Source organism: Phycodurus eques, chromosome 7, assembly GCF_024500275.1.
Source record: "Phycodurus eques isolate BA_2022a chromosome 7, UOR_Pequ_1.1, whole genome shotgun sequence".
NCBI classification, from domain to species: domain Eukaryota; kingdom Metazoa; phylum Chordata; class Actinopteri; order Syngnathiformes; family Syngnathidae; genus Phycodurus; species Phycodurus eques.
Genome location: NC_084531.1, coordinates 14,346,256 through 14,369,921, shown reverse-complemented (window position 1 = coordinate 14,369,921; position 23,666 = coordinate 14,346,256). Strand labels below are relative to the sequence as shown.

The 23,666-nt window shown below is 40.6% G+C and overlaps 1 protein-coding gene across 4 annotated transcripts; it reads left to right on the top strand.

Annotated features, from left to right (window-relative positions):
• Positions 1–4,487: 4,487 nt before the first annotated feature.
• Positions 4,488–23,177, top strand: mfsd1 (major facilitator superfamily domain containing 1). Of its 4 annotated transcripts, none has more exons than XR_009768939.1 (17): positions 4,488–4,679; positions 4,832–4,884; positions 6,366–6,478; positions 6,593–6,635; positions 6,728–6,795; positions 9,455–9,563; positions 9,638–9,740; positions 11,408–11,506; positions 11,778–11,889; positions 14,015–14,071; positions 15,693–15,849; positions 16,312–16,409; positions 16,490–16,602; positions 16,717–16,764; positions 16,857–16,923; positions 18,358–18,484; positions 20,208–20,991. XR_009768939.1 is itself a non-coding variant. In XM_061682175.1 (17 exons), exons 1-17 carry the CDS (start codon positions 4,505–4,507, stop codon positions 22,773–22,775), a joined length of 1,581 nt encoding a protein of 526 aa, XP_061538159.1. In that variant the 5' UTR covers positions 4,488–4,504; the 3' UTR covers positions 22,776–23,177. The 4 variants fall into 4 exon arrangements, 2 of the variants coding, with proteins under 2 accessions (XP_061538159.1, XP_061538160.1); XM_061682175.1 differs by lacking the exons at positions 18,358–18,484; positions 20,208–20,991 and adding exons at positions 21,088–21,193; positions 22,716–23,177; XR_009768940.1 differs by lacking the exon at positions 18,358–18,484 and having other exon boundaries at positions 16,857–16,992.
• Positions 23,178–23,666: the final 489 nt, after the last annotated feature.

Here is a 23,666-nt window from a genome sequence, read left to right as displayed (position 1 = left end):
TGGAACAGTTTGTGGTAAAGTGGCTTTTCTAGTTAAAGTGTTGTTCGCGCATGTATGCTACCAACCTCCATAATGAGGTGTCAGTGCCCGCCCAGACCACCCAAAACAAATTTCCTCCGCGGAAACAGATGCAGGAGTTGCTCGGGTTTACCGCTTTGTCAAAACAGTAAACGTTATCAGGCAAACATTCATAGTGTAAAGCCACTGATCTACAGACTGCACATACAGTATCAGATGCTTGATCAGGCTAAATCTAAACCACAACAGAAGCAGTCAGCACTTAAGTATTGAAAGAGGACAGACAGAAGGAAGTGGATGGATTGACTTTTTTTCCCATCACTACTTCCTCCCTGAACAATTTTTTGATTTATAAACTAGTTGTGGGCGGATTAATGTTACCTTTCACCTGATTTACAATCTTGTCTGCATGCAGATTTGATTAATATAATAATGAATTATGATCTTCCTCCATCCCACCACGTATTGGCTTGACTGCAAAGGCTGCTATTTGGTCAGGAAATTAACGAGCTATTCGCCGGGGCCGGAGCCGCAGTTAACTGGAGCCAGAATAAAGGCCGTTTGTCAACCGCGGATTAAATCCTCTGACAGTCGTGGCAGTGAATTATGAGAAATTCTAAATGACATTCATGGAAATTAAATCAACTCTGTAGATAGCGTTGCTTGGCACCGCGTAGGTCAGGAAAGAGTCAAGACTTGGAGGGAACAGCTAAAAGCATGCATTACACTTTCATGTTACTGGCTGCTTGCTCATAGGTGTTGCATGTCTCTCCATGAATTGAGTCATCAAACCATGTTTCTAGATCAGTGGTTCTTAAACTGGGCTCCCTGAAATGCCGGGGGTCGTATAATTTAAAAAGTGTATACCTACAGTACATATAATGACTGGCACGCCAACAAAACAAACATAACCAATTATTTCTCCGTAACTTAGCTTCGGGCCAATTAAAAGCTCTGATATGGTTGTGACGTATCTCATAACTCATACATACCTGCATGTGCACAGAATTTTTAGATCGCTCAAGGTCTATTGTCATGTAGTCGTACAGGTGAGGCAAGGCAACTTCTTACTATTTTAACTTTGTCTCCAAAACATCTAACCTTGGCTGTCCCTCTGATGACCTCTTTTCTAATCCTATCCAACCTGGTCACTCCTAGAGAGAACCTCAACGTCTTCATTTCCGCCACCTTCAGCTCTGCTTCCTGTTGTCTCTTCAGTGCCACTGTCTCTAATCCGTACATCTTGGCTGGCCTCACCAGTGTCTTATAAACTTTGCCCTTCATCCTAGTAGAGACTCGTCTGTCACACAACACACCTGATACCTTCCTCCACCCGTTCCAACCTGCTTGGACCCGTTTCTTCACTTCCTGACCACACTCACCATTGCTCTGGACGGTTGACCCCAATTATTTAAAGTCCTCCACCCTTGCTATCTATTCTCCCTGTAGCCTCACACTTCCCCCACCACCCCTCTCATTCATGCACATATATTCTGTTTTACTTCAACTAATTTTCATTCCTATCCTTTCCAGTGCATGCCTCCACCTTTTTAAACTGTTCCTCCACCTCCTCCCTGCTTTCACTGCTGATCACAATGTAATCTGCAAACATCATGGTCCACGGGGATTCCAGTCTAACCTCATCTGTCAGCCTATCCATCACCACTGCAAACAGGATGTGGCTCAGGGCTGATCCCTGACGCAGTCCCACCTCCACCTGAAACTCCTCTGTCACATCTACCACACATCTCATCACTGTTCTGCTGCCTTCATACATGTTCTGAACTTTTCTACAAAGACACAATGTAGCTCCTTCTGACATTTTCTGTACTTTTCCATCAACACCCTCAAGGCAAATAATGCATCTGTGGTACTCTTTCTCGGCATGACACCATACTGTTGCTCAGAAATACTCACTTCTGTCTGAGTCTAGCTTCCACGCCTCTTTCCCATAATTTTATTGTGTGGCTCATCAACTTTATTTATGCCTTTCTAACTTCCCCTTTACCAATCATTGTCACTTCCTGGTCCACCACACTTGCCTCTTCTACTCTTCCTTCTCTCTAATTTCCTCATTCATTAACTCCTCAGTGTTTTCTTTCCATCTATCCAGCACACTCCTGGCATCAGTCAACACATTTCCATCTCTACCCTCAATCACCCTAACCTGCTGCACATCCTTCACATCTCTATCCCTCTGTCTGGCCAACCTCTGTCTTTCTCCTTTAGTGTCCAACCTGGCATACATGTCGTCATGTGCCTCTTGTTTGGCCTTTGCCACCTCTACCTTTGCCCTATGTCGCATCTAAATCTATTCCTTTCGCCTCTCCTCGGCCCTCTCAGTGTCCCACTTCTTCTTAGCTAACCTGAAAACTAATTGGACCTTTTTGTTAAGGTATCAACCCTCTCAGGTGAGATGATGGAGAAAGAAGATGAAAGAAGGTGTGATATTTCAACATACTAAAAGGTATATACAAATGTTAATATCACATAAAAATCTGATATACCATAATTTCTCGTGGATAATGCGCATTCCCCCCCCCCCCCCCCAAAAAAAATTGTCAAAAGTCAATAGTGTGCATTATACATAGGTAAAGGGGCAAATGGAAAAAAAATTCAAATTTTATAAATGTATGCCGTCATCTAGTGGTTATGAAAAAGCTGTACACTTTCATTCCAAAATGCCACCGCCACCGCCAAAAAAAGTGTAGCCTACACTTTCATTCCAATATGACAGGGTATGACTGCGTATATGTACATTTATGCTCATAAGTTTACATACCCTGGCAGAATTTGTGAAATATAGTTTTTTTTATAATATGACTGATGACTGAAAAACAACCATCATTAATTTCTTTATGGTTAGGGTTAGGGTTCCACCACCAAATCTCCTTCTCCCCTTTCCTACCAGAATATACACCAATTACTCTCTTGCCTTTCTCTCTGATCAGCTTGGCTCTCGTGGTCCAGTCTTTTGGAAGCTCCTCCTGTCCACCGAGAGCCTGTTTCACCTCTTCTCGAAAAGCCACACAACACTCTTCCTTTCTCAGTTTCCACCACATGGTTCTCTGCTCTGCCTTTGTCTTCTTAGTCTTCCTCCCCACCACCAGAGTCATATTACACACCACCATCCGATGCTGTTTAGCCACACTCTCCCCTACCACTACCTTACTGTCAGTAACCTCCTTCAGATTACATCGTCTGCACAAGATGTGCCACCTGCATGCTTCTACCTCCGCTCTTGTAGGTCACCCTATATTCCTGCCTCTTCTAGAAGAAAGTGTTCACGACTGCCATTTCAATCCTTTTTTGCAAAGTCTACCACCATCTGTCCCTCCAAGTTCCTTTCCTGGATGTCTAACTTACCATCACTTCTTCATCACCCCTGTTTCCTTCACCAACATGTCCATTACATGTCTTTTCACCCCCGAGACATTGTTAGCCAACTCTTCTTTTAAAATAACCCCGACTCCATTTCTCTAACCATGTACACCTTGGTAAAATGATTTAAAACCTGCCCCTAAACTTCTAGCCTTATTGTCTTTTCACCTGGTCTCCTGGACACACGGTATATCAACCTTTCTCCGAATCATCATGTCAACCAACTCCTGAGATTTTCCTGTCATAGTCCCAACATTCAAAGTCCCCACATTCAGTTCAAGGCTCTGTGCTTTCCTCTTCTCCTTCTGTCTAAGAACCCGCTTTCCATCTCTCATTCGTCTTTGACCCACAGTAGCTGAATTTCCCCCGGCGCCCTGTAGGTCAATGACGCCGGTGTCAGACGTTGTTAACTTCGGCCACGACTGATCCGGTATGGAATTCGTTGGATGAACGCTCATACGGTTAATTGTTTGGCCATGTTTTTAGCCGGATGACCTTCCTGACGCAATTCTCAGCATTTATCCGGGGTTGGGACCGGGCTACAGTTTGCACTGGCTTGTTCCCCCCAAAAGGCTGCAGTAAGTTTTCCCTGATCAACATTGCTCTAACATCAACAGGCGCTGACGGTATGCGTTAACCCCCCCCCACACACACACACACACACACAGGTCATTTTACTAATGTGGATAGGGAACTTCTTGTTGCTCAGAGAGCACTTTTTGCCGCACACATAGGGGCACTTAGGGTAAAAAAGGGCCACTTAGGGCAAATGTTGTGTGTGTGCGCGCGCGCGCGTGTGGGGTGGTGGGGCTGGGGGGAGGCACGTGCCCCCCAAGCCTCCCGGTTCCGCCACCTCTGCTTACATGGAATGCGCAGACGACTTTGCCCCTCGTAGTTTAGCGTCGCCGCAAACATGCAGTTCAAAAGGGACATGTTGTATCTACTTATGTTCTTATCGATGCCCTGACCTATCCTGTTAAAACCTCCGGTTTCCTGTCAGTCTCGTGCGTGCTGATGCAGTCACGTGACGTGCATGTGGATGATCACGTGATATGCCGGCTGCCTCTTCTCCACTTCCGTCAACTTTTCCTCCGTCCATCCCAACATGGCGGACGTCGAGGAGGATCACAGTCTGCTGGCGGCGGAGGCCGGGGATAATTACTCCCTGTCCGGCGGAGAGACGAGTGGCCGTGCCGGTACATCGCTCCCCGCCATCTGCGACCCGGCTCACGTCTTACACCGGGTCGTCATCCTGGTTTTTATGTGTTTCCTCGGATTCGGTAAGCACGAAAAGGCGCCGACGTGGAGTTTAGGAGTAACTTTTAACTGCTGTACATGTATATGTAAAAGACAAAACAAAAAAAGGAACTTTCAGCTTCTCCGAACGACACAATAAATGTTTAAACCGTGTGCCTGTGTTATTTTATTCCAGGGAGCTATTTCTGTTATGACAACCCAGCTTCCCTTCAGACTCAAGTCCTCCAGGTAAAGTATACCATATGGTGTTGTAAAATGAGAGCAACACCGCAATTTACCTGCATTGAAAACACATGCCTCCAGTAAATCATTTTTAAAAGTCAAACCACAACAATATATCTATGGTAGGTGCAACTCCACAATAGAAATTTATTTAAAACAATTTGCTAGGGCTCGGTATGCCTTAAAATAAAAACCACGTTTCCCTCCCCATACAAAAAATCGAATTTATGATAAGTTTCTCCTAAAAAAAAAAGAAAAAGCACATGCCAATGACATTAAACAAAGCATTATTCCATTTTGTTTTCTCCTATTATGGTGTTTGCTTTAGTTGTGTCGTTGTCAACTTCCACCGAAATAATAGAAAAACTGTTTTATTTTCTTGCCTGATGTGAAGAGTGAAATAGATTTTTTCTGTTCCATGTCTGTTGTTGCAGAGTAATATGTACAGCATGTAAGTTGATGTAGATGTTGGATTTAGTTTTTACATTATGACATAAAAAATTAGACCATGATAAATCATTTCAAAACCAATCCACCAGTAATGTGGCCTATAACTTATATGACAATTGAATTTTTAAAATATTTTCGAGAGGGGAAGTCAAAATAAACAACTGAGATAAGGTGTTTGCACCAAACCTACCTTTTGGAGTTATGGCCCAAATTTCATTGAGTTGCACAATTTATAGGTCACATTAATGGTGGTAAATGTTTTGACATGGTAAATATCCACAATATATCACTTTGTGATTTAGATGACATACCTTGGATAACTTAGGTTAAAAGTTTCCAGCATGTCAATTTGGGATCTTTGATACGACCTTTTGACTCAACTCTTGAGTACTTACCGAGACCAAGTATCAATACGACTAGAACTTTTCAAGTTTATTTGTATAGCCCTGAATCACAAAAAAGTCTCAAAGGGCTTCACAGGCCCACAGTTGGCAATGATTGACAACATCCCCTAATCTAAACCCTCCCAATGGCGTGGGCCAAACCCCATTTGGGAAAAAAATAAACCTTGCGAAGGGACCGCAGATGTGGAGGATCCCCCTTCCAGGGTGACAATGCTGCAATGGATGTCGAGTGGGCAACATTTGTCACATAGTCTGGTGCTTTACAAGATACTTACATTTTCAATTAACAGAATGACAGATCATTTTTAGCAAAGTCAAAAAAAATTTTAACTTTTTTTTTTTTTTTTTTTCTTCTTCTGATAAAAGGCAGCACACTCACTCTGTAATAGAGAAAGTCCAAAATAAAACACAAAAAACTCTAGAGTTTAGGATTAATTTGTAACAAAAGTGCAAATACTGCAAAATAAATTAACATGAGTGTTGGTGCAAAATAAAACGGGTTTAACTGTTAACTCTTCTTTAGTTTTATTCAAAGGTGGAAAATTAAAACAAAGCGCTGCTATCTATTTTAATTGTCAGAATCAGAATCATCTTTATAGTGTGTAAAAATGCATCAACTTGTGTTTTGTGAAGGATTTGAACCTAAACACGGCCAAGTTCATGCAGCTTTATGCCTGGTACTCGTGGCCCAATGTCATCCTCTGCTTTTTTGGGGGATTCCTCATTGACAGAGTCTTTGGCATCAGGTAATATCAGCATTTAATGCGTTGTTGTTTTCAGCTACATGACTACCAATTATGTAAAAATAAAAAAAAACTACCAGTACTTCCACATGATTTCATGTCTTTTTTCTTATTTAGGCTGGGAACCATCATTTTTTCCCTGTTTGTTTGTGTTGGACAGGTAGGTTTTTCTCATTTTCTAGCTTGTATTCTCAGGCAAAAACTCTATGCATTGAATTTTGATTTATTATTTTTTTTCCCCCATCCATGCAGGTCATATTTGCCACTGGAGCTTTGGTAAATCATTTTTGGCTGATGGAAATCGGACGTTTTATATTTGGGTAAGGAAAGGATCTGTTTTTAAAAGTAAATTAGTGCACATCTTTGTGTCTCAACTGAAGAGGAATCAATAATCAATTTCACATCATAAGCAACAATCAATTAATCCAAAAAGTGATTTTCCCATCCATGCTATAGATTAGAACGATTTTGTATAACGCAGGTGTCAAACTCAAGGGCCAGTCACCAGATCTGGCATACCACATCATTTTATGTGACCTGCAAAAGTAAATCATGTGCCGCAACGTCCACTTTTCTTGCTAGAATTTGTACCAAAACTGTCATATGTAACAAATGAAAACATTGAGATATTGCAATCAGTTTTTTGGGTCACCAAACCCCCCTTTTTTTTCTTTTTTTTTTTCTCCTCTCTTCTTCTTCTTTCTTTGTCCCTCCCCTGTAACTTGACAATAGTTGAATGAACTATTATCCTTGACTTCTGATTCCAAAACTTTGTCTTGTGTATATGTAGTAATTTGATAAGGAGATTAAACATTTTTATGGTTTCACAGTCATAACGGCCCTCTGAGGGAAACTACAACATGGCCTGCAACAAAAATGGGTTTAATAATACATTAGAGCTGTGACTCTAAAAGTGTGGTAGGAGTACCACCAGTGGTATGCAGGCTCATTTTTAGTGGAATGCAAATAGAATGTGTACAATTTATACAATCAACCATATTGATATACATTTACTCTGTGGCTGTGGCTCAGCAGGTAGAGCAGGTCGTCCAGTAGAGCTGGTTCGAATCCCGGCTCAGACTGTCCGCATGTCGAAGTGTCCTTGGGCAAGACACTTAACCCTCATTTGTGCCCAGTGGTCCTGGCAGCGCCTTGCATGGCAGCAGCCACCCATTGGTGTATGAATGTGTGTGTGAATGGGTGAATGTGAGGCTTTGTAAAGCTATTTGGGCACTGTGATAGTGTAGATAAAGCGCTACAGAAGTGCAGTCCATTTACCATTTTACCATTTACTCTAAAGCCTTTTGCAATGCATACGTCATGTTTAAACAAAATTTTGAAATCCGGTACAGTATATTTTTTTTGTACTGCACATTTACTGTAAGTAAATTTAGGTACAGTTCAGTTGTATTTCACTTTTAAGTGAAGTACAATAGCTTTGCATTTAATATTTAAGAACTTTTTTTTTTAAAAACATTTAATTACAATTTTCATTTAATTATGTGCAATATATTTTAATTAAATCATTAGTTTCAGTTTCAGTTTATTTTTGAAAGGGGACAATGCAATTAAATAAAACACATGAAGTACACATGGTTAAAAAAAGCCAGAATTAGCCAGAAGGCTAGTTTTCATCTGTAGTCCCCTGGCCAAGATGTAAAAAAGCAGTAGAATACATCTACAAGACAATATAATGCAGGATACATAATCAAACTATACTATTAAGAGAAAATGAAACCATAATTACTTAAGTACACTTTTTATCCCCTACATTTAAGCTCAGGTTTAATGTTCAAACTCTGCATGTTACTGTGGTTTACAAGAATAAGTATACTTTTTATGTAATAAAACATCGGATTCATTTTTTATGAACAATAAAGCCCACCACGTGAGTGTTTTTATGTTGGTGATATTGGCCATACTTTGAGAGCAAAGTATTTTTCGAGGTTTACTCTGTGTAAAAAGTTTAAAAACCACTACATTAGAAGGGTAGAGATTTAGCTTGGCAAATGTTATTGGTAAAAAGTTAAAGATGAATACAGGCAATTATTTTTCTTAAAATACCTACTTTATTGAATGTATATATATATATTTTTGCACATAAATATACCTTGTTACATTCTACTCAATTAAGCCTGTGAGGTAAATACATTTTTGAATCGATATATTTTATTAAAATTGTGGGGACATTAAGCATTATTATTAAATGCTGTAATTTAATCCACCAAGGAAAAGTATTACATTATAGATATATTAGTCTTTGTTTTTGTAGGGGGATTAAGGGTTTAAGTGATTTATGGTAGTGATTTATGATTGTGATTATGTTTTGACTTTTAGCTGATGTACAATTGAAAAATACAGTGGAACCTCAATATAACGGACTAATAGGGGCGGGGGATTCGTCTGATTTCGCCGATTCTCCGTTACATTGAAGCACTTTTTTTAGGTCAGATGCACCCATACAGTACAAAATATAATATACAGTATATTTTATGAATATATATATATATATATATATATATATATATATATATATATATATAATATATCGTTTGCTTTCTCTCTCTTCGCTGTCTCTCTCTCGTTTGCTCTGTCTCACTCTCTCGCTCTCCCTTCCTCCCTCCCTCCCTCTGCGTGCATCATCACATGGCTGCCACGTCAATGGCCTACATTCAACATGGCTGCCAAGCAGGCAAGGGAGGCATGTCTTTTGGGATTGTATCTATTTTATTTTTAATTTTTTTTTGTATATCTGTGACCCGGAAATACATCAGTCCCATTCTCTGCCTGCGTTGCGCCACAGTGCCAGTAAACAACAGCGGCCACTTCTGGAACTAACAGACTTTGTCAACAACAGTTTAAGTGAAAAATAGAAACTATTTTTGGACACATTGTTAATCCAATAGCCGTTATATCGGGGTCCGTTTTATCGAGGTCCCACTGTACTCTGTCTTTATACGCTGTGTTTGTTGTGGCTAGAATTGGAGGGGAGTCCCTGGCTGTGGCCCAGAATACATATGCAGTCAACTGGTTTAAAGGGAAGGAGCTCAATCTGGTGTTTGGTCTTCAACTGAGCATGGCTCGTCTGGTAAGGACAACACTCAACTAGTGTTCAGAAGCAGCTAATTAATGCGTGAATGCATACACTCCGGTGGTCTGCAGGGCAGCACGGTGAACATGAACATCATGGGCTGGGTGTACAGCAAAGTGTCTCTCCTGGTCAGCGCTCCCGGTCACATCACGCTAGGCTGCTCGCTCATGATAGGTAAAGTAGCAAAGTGAAATGAAACATTCAGGCTTTTGGTTACATAGTCCTAGAGTTACTCGAGCCTTCATTGCCTGCATCTAACAATGTCAGCAAACTATCACTGGAAGGAGAACTGAAAGTGCAAAAGGCTGATTCACGTGAGTCACACCAGTCATAGCAAGTATCATTTCTACTTATGTTTAACACTTCGCTCATATGCTTCAGTTTTTGAAAATGGTGTGACTTGGAAATTACAACTTTCTCAGCAACTTTGTCCACTTTGTTGGTGTACTTTTTCTTTTGGTAATAACTTTTTTTGTGATGAGTCTGCACTTTTTTTCAAGGACGTTCCCATTTACATTTTGTTCACAATCCACACATTATTGACGTCATCATAAATGATTCAAATAATAAAAAAAAAAAAACTCGAATGTTTATAAGGGTTGCTGCACGGGTAGCACTTTTGAATACATTTGAGTCCTTGCCAATACAAAGTACAAATACTTGATAATCCCATTATGTCTTGCAAATGGGACTTGCAAGGCGTAGTCTTTGAGATTACAGTACTGAATATAGATAGGCTACTGGCAGGATCAACCAGGAGCTTGAAGGGTGGAGCAAGACCAGGCCGGGGATGCGTCTCATTGGTGCGCTGCACTTCAGCCGCTGTGCTAAACCTCCCTGCTGGTCGAACCGGGGGAGTTTTCGCATGCACTTGATGTCTGGGCCCGGCGATGGGACTTGAGAAACTTGCTTGCCGGATGGGCTGCTGCCTCAACTCACCTGAGCGGAGTTCATCATTCATTTTGTAGAGCATAATTGGCTGTCAGCTAAAAAAAAGTGTTGTCATTTGTGTTTACCTTATAATATCATCATGTGGATGACATCAGCTGAAGATGAAATGTAATGCAATTCTCATAATTTGTTTTTAACAGTCAAAATCCAATGATAGGGATATATAAAAAAGGAACAATTAATCGGTTATATACATTGAAGTTATTTTTTGGGCATTTTCCCTTAATAAGAGATTATGTTTAGCGATGCGTCTGCTGTATGTGCCACATACATGGATCTGTACACTTATTGACAAGTGCCATCCCTGGGGGTGGAGTGGCAGGGCGCTGGGTGGGGTGGGGGTGTTGGCTGAGGGGGTGGCATTGGGTCCCTGCGGCCCCCACTGGGTGGCTGGTTGTCGGGGCGCCTCGGTGGGGCCGGCGGACCGCCCTGGGTCCCTCGGTGTGGGACGTGTCCCCTCCGCCGGGCTGCTCTCGGTTGGACCCCTGATCAAGTCTGATTCTCAATAAAGCTCAATTATTATACCACAGCGGAAGGTTAAAAACTCCACTGTGACACAGTAAAACTGTTCCGGCATGAAAGGGTAACATATTTTCCATTCTACTTGACCTAACAGCCGAACAGGAGAAAAGAAAAAAAAGGACAAGTGTAATTCAGCAGTTTGGTAATGAAATGCTGCCTCCACAAATGAAAATGCATTTGATGCTTTTATTGACTTTATGGCCCTCGCTTTTTTGTATCTTTAGCTCTTAGCTGACATCTTGTTCTTCAATATCATAGCTCTTGTCATGTGGTAAATGAAATTCAGCTGTGATTGTATCTTGACATCTTTTCCATTAGTTTTTCCATCAATTACCATAAATGAGTTTAATCTTGTATTCTCTCCTCAGCTGCTGTAACCTGCATATTCTCGCTAATCTGCGCTTTGGTGCTGGCATTCCTTGACAAAAGAGCGGAGAAAATCCTTCAAAAGGAGCAGGGCAAAACCGGTAAAGCACTCTCACTATGCCTTGTTCATTCAGCATTTTGACACCCAAGTTTCAACAGCTTTACACTACCAGTGGTAGCTAAAGTAAAAGAACTACTGGTAGTACCAGTAGTTTTTTGTTTTTTTTTGCTGTCCAATAGGTATAATAGTTCAGACTTCAATTCATGTGCTTTGTTAAAAAACAAAACAGGAACAAAAACACTGCTGTAACTTATTTATGACTTTTTTCATTAGGTTCTGCTTCAGTGCTTTTTTTGTATCTTGACTGTCAGGCGAGGTAATTCAACTGACTGATGTGAAAGACTTCCCCTTGCCCCTGTGGATCATCTTCATCATTTGCGTGAGCTACTACGTGGCCATCTTCCCCTTTATTGGACTGGGACAGTGAGTATTACACAAGTGCCTCCTCAGTCAACCAGAAATCACTTTGAATGTTTTAATGTGTGTGTTCTTTTTTTATGTGTTTATCTTCCCTCAATTTCCTGAAATTGTTCTAAAATCAAGTCAGCTTTGCAATGGTCTCTGGTGCTACTTGCGCAAAAATAGAATTCCCCATTGAGAATCACAACACATTAGCCTGTGGTTTTCATCCCTTCCCCACATTTTGGTATTACAGTATGTTTATATGATTATCTCTATTATCAGCAAGTGAATGCATCTTCTCATAGTGATTTAGGGCTGAAACAATTAATCAAATAACTAAAATAATTCGATTAAAAAAAAAAAAAAAAAAAAAAAAAGGTTGACACAAAATCTCTGCCTCAACACTTCGGAGAGCTCATTTTTCCACACGGACTAATGTTATTGCGGGTGCACGCACAACTCTGTGTAGAAAAAATAAAGTGAGTTGCCGCGATGGAGGTGAGCAAGGAGGAAACAGTCCGTAAACGACAAGTTCAAATGTGTCTCCTACAAAGCAGAACTGGCTTACATAACACCACATCTATGGTTACCGATACTAGCTAACGTAAACATTCATTCGCACGAGGGTGGCGGGTGTGCTGGAGCCTATCCCAGTTCTTTGGGCGAGAAGTTGGGTACACCCTGAACTGACCGCCAGCCAATCGCAGGGCACATACTGTATAAACAAACAACCATTCACACTCACATTCACACATACAGACAATTTAGAATCTTCAATTAACCTACCATGCATGTTTTTGTGATGTGGGAGGAAACCGGAGTACCTGGAGAAAACCCACACAAGCACGGGGAGAACATGCAAACTCCACAGAGGCAAGGTCGGATTTGAACCTGGGTCCTCAGAACTGTGAGGCTGATGGGCTAACCAGTCGATCACCCTGCCGCCAACGTAAACATCATTAGCTAGTTTAATATAGCCTCCCACCCCAAGTTAGAACGTAAGTTGTAACCCTGCAAGTGGTCAAGGATAGACACAGTCGCTGGTTCACTTTCAATCACTTTATTGAACAAAATAAATGCATATAAGCACATTAATACACTCGTAACTATGTCCAACAGCTGACTCCCAGTCACTCAACGAACAAACTAGCTCACAGTTAGCCAATTAACAGACAGTCCAGTCTTTTTTAAAGACCATATTGCCCAGCTGTATTAGCTAGGTTGGAATAGACAAGCGTATTTTTTCAGGTTTTTAAAATTTATTTCAATATATATTTTTAAAATCACAATATTCATGCAAAAAAAAATTAATAGTATGTATTTACGTAGCATTGTACTATTTTAATTAGAATCTTGGAGGGAAAATCTATTGGTGTTTCTGTTTTCCCTTTTTTTTTTTTATCATGTTTGTCATCTTTATCACATTGGGTTGTGTATCTTGCCAGTGACTGTCTTTTGTGTAGTAGAGACCTATAAATTTTGAAGTTTTTGTTTATCATTTCCACTCTTCTCTAGCTCAGGAGAGCTGTGCTTTTGTCTTCGGAAATGTCCAACTGAATTTTGAATTAGACTATTTTATGTCTCATTAGTGTCTTTTATTAAGTTTACAGATGCTATAATAATGCACATAATTTGCAATAGTATTTTTTTATGGGGAGCACTAAGCATCTTAGGTATCTGTTGAAAACATATTTATTGTCCTTGAGTGAACGAGGAACAGAATTCAACTCCTAATGGCGACGTCCTTATATTTGAAGGGCAAGCAAGGAGTAAAATAGAGACCCTCATTGAATGAGCACAAAGTCCTTGTCTGCGGTAAGTTTTAGTAGAAAAATGCATTATTATCATCAAGGCACAGAGGGAGAAGGAGGTGGGTGGGGTCAGAAATAGAAAGTGGTTTTCAAAATGGCTCGGTCAGTAGACAAATCAATTGACGTTGTCGCAACCTGGAAGACACTCGCAAATCACTTAGCGACAGATGTAGTATCTCCACTCCACTCCACTGTGCTCCCAAAGTAAGTAGTTTTATAGATGTCACATACATTTCAGTCTAAATGATGGATGTCAGACTAGAAGTCAGACTAGAAGTCTGACATGAAAGTGTAAGTGCTGGGCAACACCGTCATCTTGTCTTCTTTATTTCCAGGGTCTTCTTCATTGAGAAGTTCAACTTTTCCCCTGCCGAAGCGAGAGCTGTTAACAGGTAATTTACATCAGATGCAATTAGGGCTGGGGGAAAAAAAATCGAATAACTGTAATAACGCTAAGTCGACTTAAAAAACAGGTAGACTCATGCAAATGGACAGTATGGCATCTGCTTTAAAAACAGTGACAAAGCCCAAATGCTTTCGAGTACAGTGGGTACGGAAAGTATTCAAACCCCTTAAATCTTTCACTCTTTGTTAGATTGCAGCCATTTGCTACAATCATTTAAGTTCATTTATTTTTCCTCATTAATGTACACACAGCACCCCATGTTTATTTATTAAAAAAGAAAAACTGAAATATCACACAGCCATAAGTATTCAGACCCTTTGCTCAGTATCGAGTAAAAGCACCCTTTTGAGCTAATACAGCCATGAGTCTTTTGGGGAATGAATCAACAAGTTTTTCACACCTGGATTTGGGGATCATCTGCCATTCCGCCTTGCAGATCCTCTCCAGTTCTGTCAGGTTGGATGGTGAACTTTGGTGGACAGCCATTTTCAGGTGCCTCCAGAGATGCTCCATTGGGTTTAAGTCAGGGCTCTGGCCGTGCCATTCAAGAACAGTCACGGAGTTGTTCTGACGCCACTCCTTCGTTGTTTAAGCTGTGCGCTTTGGGTCATTGTCTTGTTGGCAGGTGAACCTTGGGCCCAGTCTGAGGTCCTGAGAACTCTGGAGAAGGTTTTTGTCCAGGATATCCCTGTACTTGGCCACATTCATTTTTCCTTCAATTGCAACCAGTCGTCCTGTCAATGCAGTTGCAAAACACCCCCACAGCATGATGCTGCCACCACCATGGTTCACTGTTGGGACTGTATTGGACAGGTGATGAGCAGTGCCTGGTTTTCTCCACACATACTGCTTAGAATTAAGGCCCAAAAGTTCTATCTTGGTCTCATCAGACCAGAGAATCTTATTTCTCACCATATTGGAGTCCTTCAGGTGTTAGCTTTTTAAAAAAAAAAAAAAAAAAAAAAAAAAACCCCAACTCCATGCGGGGTTTCACGTGTCTTGCAATGAGGAGAGGCTTCCGTTGGGCCACTCTGCCATAAAGCCCCGACTGGTGGAGGGCTGGAGTGATGGTTGACTTTCTAGAACTTTCTCCCATCTCCCGACTGCATCTCTGGAGCTCAGCCACAGTGATCTTTGGGTTCTTCTGTACCTCTCTCACCAAAGCTCTTCTCCCCCGATTGGTCAGTTTGGCTGGACGGCCAGCACTAGGAAGGGTTTTGGTCGTCCCAAACGTCTTCCATTTAAGGATTATGGAGGCCACTGTGCTCTTAGGAACCTTAAGTACAGCAGAAATTATTTTGTAACCTTGGCCAGATCTGCGCCTTGCGACAATCTGTCTCTGAGCTCTTCAGGCAGTTCCTTTGACCTCATGATTGTCATTTGCTCTGACATGCACTGTGAGCTGTAAGGTATAGACGTGTGAGGCTTACCTAATCAAGTGCAATCAGTATAATCAAACACAGCTGAACTCCAATGAAGGTGTAGAACCATCTCAAGGATGATCAGAAGAAATAGATAGCACCTGAGTTAAATAGATGAGTGTCACAGCAAAGGGTCTGATTTATTATAGTGTAACCCATCTTCATGTGTGCTTCTGTCTCCCTTAGCATTGTTTACGTCGTCTCAGCTCCGGCGTCTCCTATTTTGGGCTTCGTGGTAGACAAGATGGGGAGGAATGTGATTTGGGTGATGTGCGCTGTGTGCACCACACTCGCCTCTCACATGATGCTGGCCTTCACCTTCTGGAACCCATGGATTGGCATGGTATACTGTAAAATTCATTTTCCGACACTACTCTTGTAATTGAGGCAGTCATGGACTTACGTAACATTAGGTTCAGGGAATCTTATTGTAGTACTGCGTTTCAAAATCTTGACTCCCCTTTCTGCCTCAAGAATTAAAATTTTATTTAGTAACATGATATATATGGTGGCATGTGGTTGACTGGTTAGCAAACTCCACACAGGTGGGGTCGGGATTTGAACCCCGGTGCCAAGAACTGTGAGGGAGATGTGCTAACCAGTCATCCACCGTGCTGGTTCCCTAAGATTACTGAATGATAAATTAAGGAAATGCTGAAAGATTTACAATAAAAAATAATTTTAAAAAAAGTCCTAAATTTGTTTAACTGCACACAAAAAATACATCAAACAGAACCCCACTTATTGGAAATAATTGGGGGACATCCCTGTATAGTATATTACCTAACATCGTTGTGTCTTCCAGTCACTGCTGGGGGTGTCCTACTCCCTATTGGCATGCGCTCTGTGGCCTATGGTGGCCTTCGTGGTACCTGAGCACCAACTGGGGACGGCTTATGGCTTGTACAAATCCTTCTACTTATTCTCCTTCAAATTAACTGTTGCTTTCTTTGATTCATTGATTGTGATATTCCTCCCTATAGCATGCAGTCCATTCAGAACCTTGGACTCGCGCTCATTGCCATGGCAGCAGGAACCATCCTCGACACCAAAGGATACCTGTTTCTGGAAGTCTTTTTTTGTTCCTCCATCTGCAGTCAGTCTCTTTCCTTTTTTCAACTCTGAAACTAATTTTTATTTAATTTTTTTTTTTATTATTATTATCAGTCTTAAGAGATTTTTTCCAAATTTGTGCCCACTTGTCTTGCAGTTGCATTGATGGCGGTGGTGATGCTGTACTTGGTGGATTTTCTAAGAGGTAAGAGTATATCTTATCCGTGCTGGTGAAGCGCACCCTTCTACCTCCCCGCTTAATTACTTCCATCTCCCCGGTTTTTCCTCTCTCTCCAGGAGGGGATTTGAACCGGTCAGCCGCAGCCAGAGCCAAACTCCTGAAAGAAGCCACTTCAGATGCCGAGTGAGTGGCTGCCGCTCTTCACCCGCTGTCGTCGCCGCTTTTCCACCCACTCACAGGCGTCTTAGAAATGTAATGAACAACCCACTCGTCTAATCAAGTGGCTCATGCATATTTTGCGGCTCTTCTGAGATCTACAATGTAGTTTTTACCCTGAGCTGAATCGACTATTTTGTCTACTGGCACATCTACACTCGCCAGCCACTTCATTAGGTACAGCACAGTGAGCTCTAATTGAAGAACCTCTACAAAGATTAGTCACTTTTAAGACTGTTTCTTGTCGCTCTGATAAATGTAATGAAAATACTAGAATGACCTCTCAGTAAGGTATAATGTAGATGTACACTACTGCACGTTATAACCACAATATTAGAATGCTGTATTGTTTTATTAATATTGCTTTCAATGTCAGGCAAAAAATAGCATTATTAGCGTCCTATATTTTTTCCCCTCTTTTTTTCCCATTAGATAAAAACAGGCGTACTCAAGTTGAGGCGAGTCTATGAATACTAAAGCTTAGCCTAGCAATACAAAAGGCTAATTTAGGAATCGGAAACATTAGCCTAGCAATGAAAGAGGCTAGTCTAGAATGCTAAAAAAAATCTGGTTGCAATACAAGAGGCTAGTTTAGAAATGAGAAAGATTAGCCTAGCAATACAATAAGCGACTCTAGGAATGCTAAAAATTAGCCAAGCAATAGTAGATGCTCATTTAGGAAAGCTAAAGTTTAGCCTAACAATACAATAGCCTACTCTAGGAATTTTAAAGATGAGCCTAGTAATACAAGAGATGAGTCTTAAAATGCTAAAGATTAGCCTAGCAATGCAAGAGGCTAATTTTAGGAACGCTAAACTTAAGGCAATACATGTCGGTCTCGTGGAAAATTCTAAAGATTACCTTAGCGATACAACAGGCTAGATTTAAGAGTGCTAGAGTTTACCAAGCAATACAAGAGGCTAGTTTTACGAATGTGTAAAATTAGCCTTGCAGTAAAAGAGCCTGGTTTTAGTTTTCATTGTATTTCCTGAAATAGTGGCCTGTTTCCAAAAAGGTCGTAAGTGTCTTCTCAAAAGTCAACTGCTGAGCCCATTTGGACATTTGGACTTACCAAAGCGGCAGCACCTGCCTAAGCACGTAAACAATCTTACAGATGAATTTAAGAGTGCATTTGGAAATCCAGTCTGACACCTTACTCTACTCTTAAGGCTTCTTTATACTCACGTGGACGGCAACCGCGCTGACGTCACTGCGGGTGTCCCGCGCGTAGTTTGCCTTTATACTCGAGCGCAACTCAAGCACGCAGTTTTGCAAATGTACTGCAGTTCACCTCCAAGTTGGGGGTGTCGCGATGGCTGGTATTGGCTAGGACACCACAGGGTGGAGTTTCCTCTGCATTTTTTTGGCAATTTCCGGTAGCCGTTTTTACTTTCCTTTCAGTGACAAGGAACAAAGCAACAACAATGGCGACCGTAGAACAGTGTCTGCTTGAACAAATGGACCTAGATGACCAGATGATACGTTTAATTACGCTGCAAAATCGATCAAGAAGGCGGCGTCGTTGATGGTATGTAACAGCATGTGACCAAAACGGACCAATCACGAGAGATTATCTCCGCGGCGTTCGACCCGCAAGAAAAATTTTTGCCGTGTGCGCGTCAAGCTACGCAGAGGGGCCGCGTGGGGCAATTCATCGGGCACGTGATGCAATGCGGGCATCGCGCGACCGCGGGAGGATAAAGAGGCCTTTAGAGTGCACGTGTTCCGAGAGGCAGAGCGTGCTCCCTTTCTTTGAATTTACGAATGATTGACTTGCATGAACAACTTCCGTGCCTAAAGCTCTGAGACTCTGTCTCCCCAGTCAGAGTGACCAGAGTGCACTCCGGCATTCCCAGAGTGTGGCATGCTGAGTAACTGAACAACACATTCTAACAACGCTCTGGGTTTCAGAACGGTCCGGAGTGTTGCAGAGCGTCCTTGGAGTGCTTGTCAGAATGCGCCCAAAGTTTGGCGCCTTACAACATGTTATAAATAACGATAACCCTGCTTCGTATTAACGTTTCTGCCATTTTAACCTGGACTTCAATTCTATTGGCAACTGATTCCATTTGCATGCAGCACAGCAGTGATAAGCTGCTTCACTGTGTTTGCTTTGGAATCTCTGTGCCGTTATCTGTGACTCTGCAGATCTCAGAGCCCTACTGGGCTTGTATTCCTTTTGCATGTCTTTAATATTTAGATTCCTTTTGCATGTCTTAAATCAGAATTAGAATCATCTTTATTTGCCAAGTATGTCCAAAAAACACACAAGGAATTTGTCTCTGGTAGTTGGAGCCGCTCTAGTACGACAAAAGACTGTCAAATGACAGAGAATACTTTTGAGACATAAAGACATTGACAAAAGCAGTCACTGAGAAATAAAGGGTTGCTAGTTATCTGGTAATGCCGGTACAATTGTCAGAATGATAATGAAGAATAATGTTTATACCTCTGTGCCAAATTTTAATATTTGTTGAAGTGCAAATTTTAACAGGGCATGAGTATGTTTTATTTATATTTTTATGTAAGATCTAAATAAAAATATTTATTGTTCTACATTACAATGTCACTGCTCTTTATTCTCAGAATTATAATTATATTATATTATAATTATAATAAAAGTTAATTGTTCTTAAAAAGTATGTACTTGAATTATTTTGCTTATTATTATATCAGTGGCATAGCAACCATCTACAATATTGTAGTTTGTCGTGATAGTTTTTGGGAAAATATATCATCCTAAAAAAATCTGCTATCGTGACAGGCGGAAACACATACAGTGGGGCAAAAAAGTATTTAGTCAGCCACCAATTGTGCAAGTTCTCCCACTTAAAAAGATGAGAGAGGCCTGTAATTTTCATTATAGGTACAGTATAATATACTGAGAGAGAGCATGAGCAATGGATAGCAAAAATATTGTACAAAAAGTATACAAAAAATAGAGTAACAACTGTAAAAATCGGCAATATAATGGGACCGCGAAGCAAGAACTGAGATATAGCGGAGGATTGCTGTGTCTGTATTCCGTGATAAGTTGCAGGCACTCCTTGTTTCCCGGGTAGGGCTCATTGTTACCATGACATGTGCATCCTGGGACTCAAATAGTCTCAAGTGTAAAATGATCTATGCAGTTTACTTTTGTCCTAATTCTTTGCCCGGTGTCTTACCAGTGGGTCACATCTGTTTATCTTTGTTGTCTTCTACTTTATGTCTGACTAATGCGGCTCCGTGCTGTAATTACTATTTTCCAGATGATGATGATGTTGTTGATGATGATGATGATGAGGGATTGCTCACGGTCCTGGGCGTACAGAGGGACAAGCCGCACCGTCCACCTCTCAGCTGTCAGTCGTGGGCCTTGTGGGCGGTATTGCGGAACTTGTGACTCCGCCCAGTGCTGTCATCTGTGGCACTTCCCCACCACAACTGACTGTCTGGACATAACATCTGGTTTATTTTTCTTCTGTTGAAGAAGAAATTTCTATTTCCATTTTAAAGCCTTTTTAGTATTGGAACGGAGAGGAACCTCGCAGCCCAAGATACCTAATTACCTTTTCATCTGGAGAGTCATTTTTCAAAATATATTTGAATGTTGTGCTTGTCTTTTGTACATATCATTTATTTGTAATAATTGCTGGATTCTCTCCAAGCAGACAGACTTGATATTTTTAATCATTCGTACTGTGGAACATTAATGGTGGCTGCTTTAAAAGGACATTGCTCTTTAAGTCTTAGATAAAGCAATTACATGGTGACTACTCCTCACTGGTTTGGGGATTCATTAGTACTTTTTTTCGCATTTATAACCACTCAATGATATTTAATATTTTTAAGAAATGTTATTAATGTGTCCTTTTGAGGACAGTTTATTCATTAAGTTCAAGTTGTGAGCTGAATGAAATAATTGACTTTTTTGTTTGAGAGTGATTGCACTACAGGCAAGTAGTACTGTCAAAAACGCTATCAACCACTTGAACAATCACTAGTTATTTGTGTCAAACCAAGTACCATTTTTGAATTAAACAATTTTCTGAACACCACTGTAGATTTTTATTTCCATCTCACTGGAAGTTTATGTGCTTATTTGCGTTTGTTGAGGTGCTAAAAGTGTTAACTTTGTCGTTGGTATAGAAACAAGAGGCAGCCCAGTCATCTGACAGAGGGCGACCTGGCTAGACTGTCACCTATGTCTGCTTTTGGTTTACGCAACCGCTACCTCTCTAAGCTGGGAGCACAGGTATCATGCACACAAATAATCACTTCATGTAATGTGTGCATTACCATTCATTACAGTGGCACCTCTAAAGTAGACCGCAATGTTTTCTTTCAATTTATTTTTTCTGATTTCTCAGTTTTCCGCCCTTAGGAATCAATTTTAATTGAAATAGTCTTGCGTACAATTGACGCCATCGTTTAAGCTTAATTAAAGGCACATGCATTGTCTTATCAATTTTACATTCTTAGCTTATAAAAATATAGATGAAGACCCCTGTGTTGTAATTCTAAAATTAAGTTAAAGTGAAGTTACTCATGCTTTGATAACATAGGCTGAATGAAGGGGAAGGGAGATTTGCTGAAGACATTTTAACTGCCGTGTTAGATATGATAACTATGCCTTTGCCTGGGAGGTCAGTCTCTTAACATTGTTACATGTTACCCCTAGGAGTTGTGCACGTTACATTCTTTATTGATTTTTGTTGCTTATTGTACTGACCATCTAGGTCAGAGATGTGTACTTTTCTATGCTTCAACAAGTATGATTTCCTGTTCTATGCTTATCACGTTTTACCTCTTTCCCATCACTGGTACGCTTCTCTGATGGCATAACACATACACACAAAAAAAAACAAAGAAAAAGCGAAACATACTTTTGGAGTTAATCTTCTAGACAGGGGTAGGCATATTTCTGTACTCAATTGCCACATTTGAATTTAAAATCTGGCTGTTGTTGTGCCTATTGTGCTTTAATCCCTTTTGGATTTGATTTGACTTAGTGTTGCGTATTGACATTTATTGCCTACCTTGTTAACCCATTGTTGCTTGCAGTTGTGAGAAGTCATTAATGTGATCAGTGTCTTTGCATAGATGAATATCATTTTTATTAATAATAACATTATTGAAGGTATTTTGAGCACATTTGTTATTTTGGATGCATGGATCAAACTGGTAGCTCTTTGCATTAATCAGTACCCAAGAAGTAGCTCTCAGTTTCTAAAAGTTCAGTGACCCCCTGGTCTAGATTTTGTTGATGTGGTTAAAAAAAAAAGCGCAGTTCTTTTTTTTTTTTTTTTTTTATAAATGAGGACATTCTAAGACATCTGCTGTTTTAAACAGTAGTGTGTTTGTAAATTTGTTTATTTTCCTGACATATATATTTTTTGTTTTACAATAAATCAACTTACCAGTTTTTTAATGAGATCTTTTGATATTGTTACTATATTTTTATATTGCTGTATTCTTGATAATGTAAATCTGTGGATTAAAGAACAGAGCGAGGCGTCTCTGACCCATGGGCCATATTTTCCCCGCCCCTGCTTTAAATGCTTGCGTGCAACTTCAGAAGCATATTTGTTCAGGAAAATGCTCATTCGACCTCAGGGTTTTGGCTGTAATTTATTAGGCATACAATGTCCTAATTCAGGACTTGATGGTGAGCCAGGAGGATTGATTATAATGCCCCACTGATGTATTTGTTTATCCATCACCATCTCCTCGGCTCCAAATGAGGTCTTCTTATGCTCTTTCCTCTCTGCTCTCAGCTGCCAGGCCACTGCTCCAGCCATCTGTCATCGCTTGCCCACAGGAGCATTCTGAAGTGATACCCTTCATTCGGCTGTCTGTACACCTCTGGCACTTTAGCGATGTGACTCTAGACAAGTATGCAATGACAATAAGAAATACGAGAAAGGAAGAGCTTGTTTACTGCCTTCTGAACTTGTAGACATCACATTTGTACCTTCAAGTCACTTTCAACCTTCACACCAGTAATTGTTGTTCCGGATGTGTGGTCAGGTATCTTCTCTTCCCTTGTTTGATTTCAATTAGTTTGCCTGTCATGCACCGTTCCCTTTTTTAAAAAAAATAATATCACACACACAAAACACACACTCAGAGGGATTTGTCAAGATATTGGGGACTGTCCAGACCCAATAACAGAGGGTGCCAAGTCCTCAGACCTGTTGAATATTAACTAATGCTTATAAAATAAAGAGTTATTAAAAAGTGAGAAAAACGCTTGTAAACTGTTTGGAGTCTGGATAGAGAGTTATTGCTGCACTGATCAGAAGTGGGGTACAGGTGGAATAAATTTCTCTTCCTCAAGGAGGGATCTACACTCATGTTACCCTTAGTATTAAGTATTGGACACAAAAGCTGCATTTGCACTTAAAGTTAAAGCAATCATTAGTTATTTAAATTCTCCTGTGTCCCATTGTCTTTCCTCACAAGGCCCAGAAGTTCATGCAGTGCAAAATGTCATTTTCCAAGGCCATGCAAGTGCACAAAAGCTGTTCGCTAAAGGATAGCAACACAGTACCAATACCTTAAAGCAGTAAGATCATCGTCACTTGTCTTTACTGTGAGAGTTAGCGCTGCTTCAGACCAAAATAAAATAGTTAGATGTGCAAGGAGTTGATTTGAGGACCAAAATATGTTGCCATGACAATTTTAAAAATAAAAGTGGTGCAAGCGTAAAAAAGCAATTCACCAAA

Coding starts and splice junctions, on each gene's coding strand:
- mfsd1 (XM_061682175.1), top strand. CDS start 4,505: ATGGCGGACGTCGAGGAGGATCACAGTCTGCTGGCGGCGGAGGCCGGG. Junction 11,507..11,777: donor AAAGGAGCAGGGCAAAACCG/GTAAAGCACTCT, acceptor CTTGACTGTCAG/GCGAGGTAATTCAACTGACT. Junction 16,924..21,087: donor GAAGCCACTTCAGATGCCGA/GTGAGTGGCTGC, acceptor TCGTTGGTATAG/AAACAAGAGGCAGCCCAGTC.